The sequence below is a fragment of the Arachis ipaensis genome, chromosome B07 (assembly GCF_000816755.2).
Source record: "Arachis ipaensis cultivar K30076 chromosome B07, Araip1.1, whole genome shotgun sequence".
NCBI classification, from domain to species: Eukaryota; Viridiplantae; Streptophyta; class Magnoliopsida; order Fabales; family Fabaceae; genus Arachis; species Arachis ipaensis.
Genome location: NC_029791.2, coordinates 41,718,843 through 41,730,235, shown reverse-complemented (window position 1 = coordinate 41,730,235; position 11,393 = coordinate 41,718,843). Strand labels below are relative to the sequence as shown.

At 35.1% G+C, this 11,393-nt stretch overlaps 1 protein-coding gene across 1 annotated transcript; it reads right to left on the bottom strand.

Moving 5' to 3' along the window:
- Positions 1-546, bottom strand: LOC107607149. Its single transcript, XM_016309129.1, has one exon. The coding sequence runs from the start codon at positions 544-546 to the stop codon at positions 1-3; it is 546 nt and encodes a 181-aa protein (XP_016164615.1).

The window sequence follows — 11,393 nt, the reverse complement described above, 5'->3', positions numbered from 1 at the left end:
TCACCAGTAACACCGGTACTCCCACAGAGAAACACTAGGGCGGATAAAGCGTTTACTCATTAAGTCTTCCAACTGAGCCTTGAGTTCGGCCATTTCTAAAGGCGACATTCTGTAAGCGACAATCGAAATTGGCCCCGTTTTCGATACCAACTCAATTGCAAATTCAACCTCTCGGCTAGGAGGGAATTCCTCAATGTCATCCGGAAACACCTCAGGGAATTCGCAAACAACTGGAATTTTCTCTAAACTTTGTTCCTCACCTGACACACTCGCAGCTAATAGCATAATGCCCTGACACTCCTGTCCCGAACAGTTTACTATAACGTAGTTTAAATAACAACCATTCACTACAACTGGTCCTTCTGACCCCGCAGGCATAAAATACAACGATTTTTCAAAACAGTTCAACAAGACATGATTCTTAGACAACCAGTCCAACCCTAAGACAAGATCAAGACCGGTCATCGGCAAGCAAATCAAATCATGAACAAAATCATGTTGTTTAACCCTAAATGAAACTTGCAGACATCCTAACCTAGTCACCATGGCTTCATGGGTAGCATTATACACCTTAAGATCGTAGCCCAAAACCACAATCTTCAATCCTAACTCACTAGCCTTTTCGAATGCAATGAATGAATGTGTTGCTCCCGAATCAAATAAAGCATTTAAAATTTGACCAGCCAATTCACATTTACCTCGAATAAGTGTATCAGATCCCATGGCACCTACAGTTGAGGTGGTGAACACCCGACCAGGCTATTGTGCTCTTCCGGCACCTTGCTTCTGCTTCTCCAGAAAATTTAAGGCTTTATGTCCCGCCTTACCACAAGAATAGCACAAGCCCCATCCGGCCTTGCACGGGACTCCTGGATGGTGACTCCTGCACCTAGTGCAAGCTTGCTTGCTCTGAGGCTGCTTCCCAAATCTTCTCCCCTGGGAGTTGTTGTTGTTGGCCCTTTTGGAATTATTCTAACCCTGAGTCTGGTATGGTGCAAAGCCTCCTCGCTTGAAAGACGGACCTCTAGGAGCAAAGCTTTTCCCTCGGTTCTGTGGGAATGGTTCCTTATGGCTTCTTTTCTCTGCAGCCGCCTTTTTCACACTCTTCAGCAACCCTGCTCTTATTTACCAACTCGGAGAAATTTCTGATCTCCATTGGTCCCACTAAACTGAAGATGTCACTTCGGAGCCCTCCTTCATACTTAATGCACTTTCATTCCTCGAAGTCTCCCAGAGCTCCCTGACACATGCGGGAAAACCTGAATAGCTCCTCAAATTTATCTGTATACTCAGATACGGATATAGCACCCTGCTTCAGCTGCAGTAACTCCAGTTCCTTGGCCGTCCTGGCAGAATTCGAAAAGTACTTCTTATAGAATTCCACCTGGAAGGTATCCCAGGTGATAGGGTCATCACCCTACTGCAGGAGACACCGGGCTCCCTGCTACCAATGCGATGCTTTCCCAGCGAGCAGATAGGTAGCAAATTCAACACACTGCCCTTCAGGTACCAACTGCGCTTGCAGTGCTCACTCCATAGCCTGAAACCAGGTATCGGCTTCAGTTGGGTTGATGGTTCCCTTGAACTTAGGTGGGTTAACCTTCAAGAAGGTTGCCAGTGTCATCAGGCCCTGAGCTTCACTTCTGCCATTGCCATTATTGTTTATCTGTTGCCCAAGAGCCTCCGTAGTGGCCTGCATAGCAGCAGCCATGTTCTCCAATGCCGCCATAAAGTTTATTGGGTTATTTGGGTTGATTCCTGGTCCCTAAGCACTAGCATGACCTCTCCCACGACCTCAACCGCGTCCACGAGGTGCTATCTGGTTCCTATACACACCAAACAATCGATATCAGGTTGATCTCAATATCGGAAGTTTAGTGCTTCAAAGTCCCAAATTCATGCTCATGAACGTTTATGCCAGGTATATCAGTTAGATATTCTAATCGCACATAAACACACATACAGAGAATGCACAAAAGCATAGTTAGTTCATCCCTCTGGCTCTACAGGAACGAACTGCTCTGATACCATAATGTAACACCCTACCACACAGAGCCTTATGCTTAAGTCATAAAACAGAGATGGCGAGGTATTATGACCTCTAAAAATAAAATTTAGTATATATAGTAGTGTGAAAAATGGTTATAACTAGGAGCTTTTGCAGAAAAAGGGGTAAAACAAAATCGTTAAATTGAAAAGTGCAACACTCCAATCGATAACTTAATGAAACAGATAAGGATAAACTAATGCGAATATATAAACAAGAGAGTGCCAAAGATACGAACTAATGAAAATAGACTAAAAACTAACTAAAACATACTCAAAACTATATGAAATTAACTCCAAAAAGCGTATAAAATATCTGCTCATCACAACACCAAACTTAAACTGTTGCTTGTCCTCAAGCAACTAGACAAATAAAATAGAAGACTAATAGGTTGAGAAGCAATAATATCTCAGAGTTTTTGGGTGGAGCTCAGACTCTAATTAGATGAGCGGGACTAGTAGCTTTTTGCTTCTGAACAGTTTTGGCATCTCACTTTATCCATTGAAGCTCAGAGTGATTGGTAATTTCAGCCAGAAAAATACCTGAAATTACAGAAAAACACACAACTCATAGTAAAGTCCAGAAATATGAATTTTTCCTAAAAACTAATGAAAATAGACTAAAAACTAACTAAAACATACTCAAAACTATATGAAATTAACTCCAAAAAGCGTATAAAATATCCGCTCATCACACTTACACCATCATCCTCCGTATCTCATACGATTATCTTTAATCATCATTCATCATTAATCCTCCCTTTACTTCATTCACACATTACGACATTAACTAGCTTCTTCCCATCGCTAGGTATACCATAAGAATTTAAGACATAAGAGTGAGAACGGAGGCTTAGAAGTATGAACTTCGGCTTTGAAAACCCAAAAGTCAGTTTTTGATGAAAATGGGGTCACGCGTGCGCGTTGCCCATGCGCACGCGTGGAAGGCTGAAAAAGTAGAATGACACGTGAGCGTCACCCATGCGCATGCATGGGAAGCAGAGAGATCAAGTGACGCATGCGCGTCAGCCACGCGTATGCGTGAGTGCATTTTGTGCTCCTCGCACAAAACCAGCACAATACCAGCGCGACTATTTGGATTTTCTACTGGGCATTTGCATCCGTACATTGACGCGTACGCGTTGGCTAGGCGCGCGCGTGGAAGAGTAAAACCTGAGATTGGCGCGTGCGCGCCGGCCACGCGTACGCGTGGGAGCGCGACTTGTTAAAAATTTTACCAAGCTAAAAAGCTGCAGAATTCTAGTTTCAAACCCCAAACTTCTGACGGGCCTAACATTTTTGTTTCAAATCATTTTCCATCTGTTCTTCAAATGGCATAAACATCTCAGATCCAATTTTATTTCTAAATAAGTTTGACACAAATCAGGGATCCGGAGACCAAGATATGCTTCGTCAAAGTAGACCCAAAAACCACAATTTCATACAAACCCATAAATTCCATTTTTTAAAACAAACCAATTTCAACCTTTTTCAAAACCAACCAAAACTTACCAAAAATCAACCTCAAGCCTCCTCAACTCATATAACATTTTTATCAAATTCACAATCCACCATCCCATCATTTTAGCCGATCTCAATCAAATAACTCAATTTCAAACACAATATCATGTCATATATCCTTCCTCATCCTAATTTCCAACAATACCATTTTTATCAACCATCAATACATACAATCAATATCATCCTCACCATCAACATGATTTCACCCACAATTCAATCTCAACCAATCATCAAGCATATATCAAAATATGCATATCTCTCATGTATCATACCATCAAAACACCAAAATTCATTAATCACATACATAACCACACATTTCATCTCAACCAATCAACAACATCAATAGTTCAAATCCTATCTTAGGGTCTCTAGCCTAAGTTTTCACAGCACATTACATTTTAGATACAGGAAACCGAAACCATACCTTGGCCGATTCCCTGCTCAACCCGAAACACCTCCAAATCACTTTTTCACAAGCTCTCAAGGCTTCAACACCTCCAAGAATAGATTTTTAACACACAAAAGCTTTTTTTCCACGTTTCTCAAGACTTCATTCAAGCTCCAACATACATATATACACTTCCTAAATCACAACACCACATTCCAACATACCCACCCAATACCCAAACATCATAAACCAAGAAATTCCACTAGGGTTGAGAATCTTACTGCACCCAAGGATCAAGAAGACAAGATTAAGCTTCTCTTTCAAGCTAGTCGGATCCTATAACATCAAAAGCTCACAAATCTCAACATTCTTCACCCAAAATTTCGAAATTAAGGCTAGAATTTCAGAAGGGAAATCGTGGCTTACCTCAAGATCAAAGTTGTGGACTTTGTAGAGCTCGACGCGGTGAATACGTGGCCACAAATGGTGCGACAATCGGAGCTCTGGATCAAAAGTTATGGTGATTTGAAGATCAAGGGTGAGAACTTTGGAAGAGTGTTCTTCCCCCTTTCCTTGCAATTTTAGCTTTTTGGGATTTAAGAGAGGAGAGAGAGTGCTTAATAAGGATTTTAGGTTTAGCTTGGTTGGGCCAAGGGCCCAATATGGGTCCGGTTGGTCCGGTTTGACCTGTTCGGTCCAATCTTAGGCCGATTTCTTTAAAATTGGTGTCAAAATTCTCGTTTTAATTTTCTCTATCATATTAGGCCATAAAAATCACATTTATGATTTTCTATAATAAATTTTAATTTATGGGTTAATTAGTCATTAATTAACCGGGTTTTACATGATGCATTCCAATTAAGTTCCTTTTCAGGAAGCTTATTCTCTCCCCCTAATGTTGGAAATTTTGATTCATCAAAATGACAATCTGCAAATCGGGTTTTAAATACATCTCCAGTTTGTATTTCAAGAAACCTCACTATAGAGGGAGAATCATATCTAACATATATCCCCAATTTTCTTTGGGATCCCATTTTGATGCGAGTAGGTGGTGCAATGGGAACATATATCGCACACCTGAATATTCTTAAATGGAAAGCATTTGGCTGCTGGCCAAAAGCTAATTGCATAGGAGAGAACTGATGGTAACTCGTTGGCCTCAAACGAATAAGTACTATGGCATGTAAAATAGCATGCCCCCAAACTAAGGTTGGGAGATTTGTTCTCATAAGTAAGGGTCTAGTAATTAATTGGAGATGTTTAATAAGTGATTATGCTAACCCATTTTGTGTATGAACATTAGCTACTGGATGTTCAACACTTATTCCATTAGCCATACAATAAGCATCAAAAGCTTGGGAAGTAAATTCACCAGCATTATCAAGACGAATTGTTTTGATTGGATTTTCTGAAAATTGTGCTTTTAATCGAATAATTTGAGCCAGTAATCTCGCAAACGCTAGGTTGGGAAAAGACAATAAGCACACATGTGACCATCTCGAAGATGCGTCTATTAGAACCATAAAATATCTAAAAGATCCACATGGGGGATGAATATGTCCACATATATAGCTTTGAATCCTTTCTAGGAATTCAGGGGACTCAAATCCAATCTTTACTGGTAATGGCCTTAAAATTAACTTTCCCTGAGAGCATGCAGCACAACAAAATTCACTAAATTTAAGAATCTTCTGGTTCTTTAGTGAATGTCCATGGGAGTTTTCAATAATTCTCTGCATCATGGTTGTTCCCGGATGACCTAATCGATCATGCCAAGTTAATGAATTCATTTGGGTTAGTAAACTTCTGATTTACAATGGCATGTGATTCAATTGCACTAATCTTGGTATAGTATAACCAGATGAAAGTGAGGATAACTTTTTTAATATAACATTTTTATTTAAATCATGAGTTGTGATACATAAGTACTCATGATTTTCCTCATTCATTGTCTCAATATGATATCCATTTCGGCGAATATCTTTGAAACTCAATAAGTTTCTTAGAGACTTAGTAGACAATAGTATATTATTTATTATAAATTTTGTTTCTCCAGAAAACAAAATTATAGCTCTTCCAGAAACTTCTATCAGGTTGCCTGAGCCAATAATAGTATTAATATATTCTTTTTTGGCACAAGATGGGTAAAATATATATTACTTTTGAGAATGGTGTGCAAACTTGCACTATCCGTAAGGCAAACATCTTCATTATATGTCCTTGTCATTCTCTTCAAAGACAAATAATAATAAAATGAGTAGAAATATCTACACAGTAAAATCATTTCCTTAATTGAAAATATTTTTCTAAGAAGTATAGTATATACTAAAAATTGTATTATTATTATCTTGGAACATTCAGTAATTTTGAAATTCATAAACATAAATATTTTATCAAACATTATATTTGAAATTCAGATGCATAAAAATAAAACTTAACAATAAGTTTCTTACATTATGAATACTTAACAATCTCACATATTAAACTATTCCATCATTGATCAAATGACCAATATTTCATTCAGGATCCTCAAAGAAATCAGATACATCATAATGAGTGGTGAAATTTTCAGCATCATTCGAAACAAAATTCGACTCTTTTTCTTTGTCGTCATTTTTTAAAGATGCTTGATAAAGATCGACTAGGTGCCTTGGGGTACGACAGGTATGTGACCAATGACCCTTTCCACCACAACGGAAACATTTATCCTGAATTGATTTATTTTGCCTATTGTTTCTTTCTTTATCCCACTTCTGGTGAGATCCTTTCTTGTGAATATAATTCATTTTCCTTCCATAATTTTTTTTGCTATCAAGCCTTGCCATTTACCTCTTTTGGGGTTATGATTTGCCATATTTACTTCAGGAAATGGGCCGACCCCAGCTGGATGCACTTCATGATTTCTTAAAAGCAACTCATTGTTGCGTTCAGCAACAAGAAGGTAAGAAATTAACTCAGAATAATTTTTAAATCCTTTTTCTTGATACTGCTGCTGCAGGAGCACATTCGAGGTATGGAAGGTCTAGAAATTTTTCTCAAACATATCATTATCAGATATCTTTTTCTCACATAATTTCATTCGTGAGGTAATTCGAAACATTACTGAATTATATTCATTTATGAATTTAAAATCCTATAGATGCAAGTGCGTCCATTCATATCGGGCTTAAGGAAGTATCACCGTCTTTTGATGATTATACCTTTCTTCAAGGTGTTTTCACAAATCTGCAGGATCTTTTAATGTGAGATATTCATTTTTCAATCATTCGTCAAGATGACGACAAAGGAAGATCATGGCTTTGGCCTTATCCTTCAGGGATGTATTATTTTTAGCTTTAATGGTATCTCCAAGATCCATTGAATCAAGATGAATTTTAACATCTAGGATCTATGATAAAAAGTTATTTCCAGATATATCAAAAGCATTAAATTTAAGATGAGAGAACTTCGACATAATGAAAATTTATTACCTAGAGTCTTCCTAAAATTTGATTAGAATTTCGTTCTGGATAACATGTTGTAAAATAATTAAATAAGGAAGAAAAATAAATAGAGAAATATAAATATGCCCTTATCTCACTATAATAGAAGTAATTTATATATTTACTAATATTATAGATATTATAACTTAAAATCACATAAAGATAAAAGAGTGGGCTTTAGCCCCGTTGTTAATAAAAAAAAAGTAGAAAGATAAAAGAGAGAGAATTTATAATATAATATATGGAGAGAGAGAGAAATATTTGTAATTGTTATTGATGTGTTTCATATGCTTCATATTATGTTGCTATTTATAAGCACAAGAAAATTTTACTTTTCAAACATAATTAAATGCAATCATCCTTGATAAACCAAGTCTCATGTAAAATAGGCATCACATATGGTATTTTTATCACAATAATTTGATTAGTATTAATAATTTTTCTTTTGTGTTGGACCATAACATTAGTTAAATTCTGGACTTGAATTTGAGATCATACATACTTTTTATGTCAATATAAAACTTTTCTTTGTTTAAAAATTATTATTTGTATTGATTTTGTTAAATAAAATTTTATTATATAAAATATTTTTGCTATTCTTATTTTATATCGTAATTATGAATATTTACAAAATACTATTATTTTTACAAAAAAGTTCTGAACAAAATTTTTTAATTCTATATATAATAAAATTAGATTGATTTATTAAAGACAATTTTTTTATAATTTCAAATAATATAAATTTAATTTATCCTGAGTGACAAAAAATAAAATGAGAAGCATAAATTTTTTTTTTATCATAGAAACAAAAAGTTGAACTAACGTAGAAGCTTAATCCCCAAGAAATCCAAAAATTTCATTAACTAACCTAACACAAAAACTTTTATTAAATATTAATTAGAACTATTAAACCAATTTAAATGAGACATAAACTTTAAAATTTTCTGCTGGTGTCAGAGTTTTTTTTGCAACAATTTAAATAGTGGGTTCATCAATAATAATTTGTTCATCAATGTGGATCCCACTATTATAAACAAAGTCTAATCTCATTTTAACACTTTAAATTTATACATGTAGAAATTTTTGGTTATCTACTCAGTAGCATTGGCCTTTTTTTAAATTAATGGTCAAATTCATCCAAAAAAATCATTAGTTTCTCAAATTGATTCTCAAAATATTTTTTTAATTAAATTTATCTTTCAAAAAATATAAGTTGGTTTTATATTAGTATTTTTGTCACTTTTATTGTTTATAGCACTAGAATTTATTGATATAGCACGTTAAGTAACATCACAATATACATTTAATAGTCTTAAGTGATCGCTACCAATATAATAAATTTATGAAATTAGATTAAATCAACTCCAAATTAAAGAATTTTAATGTCTTAAGGTCCTTTTCAATTTAACATTGATTTGATCTAAGTGCATAAATTTTTCATGCTAGCAGCTAATTAGAATTGTTATGTATATATTTTGGTCAATGTGGTATCATTTAACATGTTATATCAATATATTTTGATACTATTAGTAATAGAAGCAATAAAAAGACTAATATGATTAATTTAAAAACTTTAAAAGACGAGTTTAATTAAAAAAATCTTTCGAAGATCAATTTAAAAAGTTAAGCGAGTGATTTTTCAAGAATAATTCTGACATTTACTCGTTTATTATTTGTAGAACTTTTTAAATTTTTAACTTTTATACATGTATAAAAATAATATAATAAAAACTATATGTTAAAATAAAATTGTTCTCGATTGATAACCTAAACATATATATATTAGCACATATTAATTAAACCCCTATATTTATTTATTTATTTTCAAATTATCATCAGTCGCTAATAATCTAGCTTTAAGCTTCATTATGTTAGATCAATAAACATGCTAGCAATGACTAATGAAATATGGGTGAATTATATATGGTGTGTGAAGTCCAAAGACTCATCGGGTAATCCAGCAGAAAGACGTTCTCAATTTTTACAATTCAGTTTGCGAATAAATCCTTTTTAGGTACTATGAGTTAGTTCAAAATATTATTTAGACAATTACAACTTATCTAAATATACTCAAATACTGATAAATACTTAAATTTACAGTAATACAGAAATATTGTGAGAATTTTACAACTTCATAATTTTAGGATTAAATCCAATCCTACTATAACTATAAGATATAGCCTAACAAATTACTATATACAAAGTTCTCTCAAACTCACACAGAAAAAAGATAATATAAATGTACCATACAAGTTTAGACTACAACTGTGTATTCTAAGCTTTCATAAGCCAGAAATTTACGGGGGTGAAATAGAAAAATTGCTCTATGAGCAGATTTTTTTAATATATATTCCTCTCAAGATTCTTCAACAAGCTTACAGATTCCAACAATTTTCTTATATAGTATGAGATAAATCGGATCCATTGGAAACCTTTTCTAGTTAGCGTTTTGAAAAAAAATAAAAGAATAAAGAAAAGAGAGTATGCATATATTCATATAAGGTATAAATAATTTGAAAAACAAAAAAAAATGTGTAGGTAATTATAAAGCTATAAAATTGTGAATATGACAGGTTCACTGATAAGCGGATATTTTATACGTTTTTTGGTATTATTTTTATATAGTTTTCAGTATATTTTGTTTAGTTTTTATTAAGTTTTTATAGATTTTAGTGTTAAATTCACATTTTTGGATTCTACTATGAGTTTGTGTATTTTTGTACAATTTCAAGTATTTTTTTGGCTGAAATTAAGGAGTTGGAGTAAAAGTCTGATTCAGAGACAGAGAAAGCACTGCAGATGCTGTCCGAATCTGATCTCTTTGCATTTGGAAGAGCTTTTATGGAGCTACAGAAGTCCAAATGGAGCGTTCTCAACACCTATGGAAAGCTGACTTTCAGAGCTTTCCAGCAATGTATAATAGTTTAATCTTTGCTTCAAATTAGAAGGCCCAAAACTGGCGTCCAACGCCCAAGGAGAAGAGACCAGCGTCCAAACGCCCAAAGAGGACCCCTAGCTAGTGTTCAACGTCCTAGAAGTCTCATAGCACGTGGATCTCATCAAAGCTCAGTCCAAACACTCACCAAGTGGGCCTCAAAGTGGATTTTAGCACTAAAAGACTGTTTTATCCTTACTAGTCATTAGTTTAGGGTTTAGGTAGAAGATCACTCTTTGTTAAGGATCCTCAGCCACTTTACACCATATTTCGTTTCTATCATTGTATTTTTCATGGTTCTGAAAACCGAACCGGACCGACCGGTTCAACCAGATTAACCAAGAACCAGTCAGCTAGCCGGTCTGGGTAAGCCTAAAAACCGCCTGGCAAAAAACTGGTGAACCGGTAGAACCGTCCGGTTTTTTAGAGAGTTTTCGGTTCGGAAATGCATCCTCTGAAACGTTGTCGTTTTGTATAAAAATAAAAAAAAAAGAAAAAAGGCAAGTGCTGAAGTGAAAACCCTAAATCCCAATTGTCAATTGAAGCCACAGCCACTCATCTCTCCTCTCTTCTCTGAGAAGTGAGAAGCTAACAACCATTGCAGCCACCAGCCCACCACCACCAGTCGAGCAGTCCACCGCCACCGCGTCCCGCAGCCACCGCGTCCAGCAGCCTCCGCGTCCAGCAGCCTCCGCATCCCGTAGCCACAACAGTGACGGGTTTGACCACCGCAGCCTCCACCGCGTCCCGCAGCCGGTAAGTAATACTCTGTTATTCTATTCCTCCTCGCCGCCTTCTGATTTTGTGTTTCATGATTTTGAGATTTTATGATTTATTTATTTGCTGGATTCATGATTTGATTTATTTGTTATTTGTTCATGATTTACTTGTTTGCTGGACTTTATGATTTTGGTTACTGAATACATGATTTTCTGAGGTTATTTTGGATTCATGATTTGCTATTTTCTGAGGTTATTTATTTGTTTTTGAATTTCTGAGGTTATTTGTTCATGATTTATTT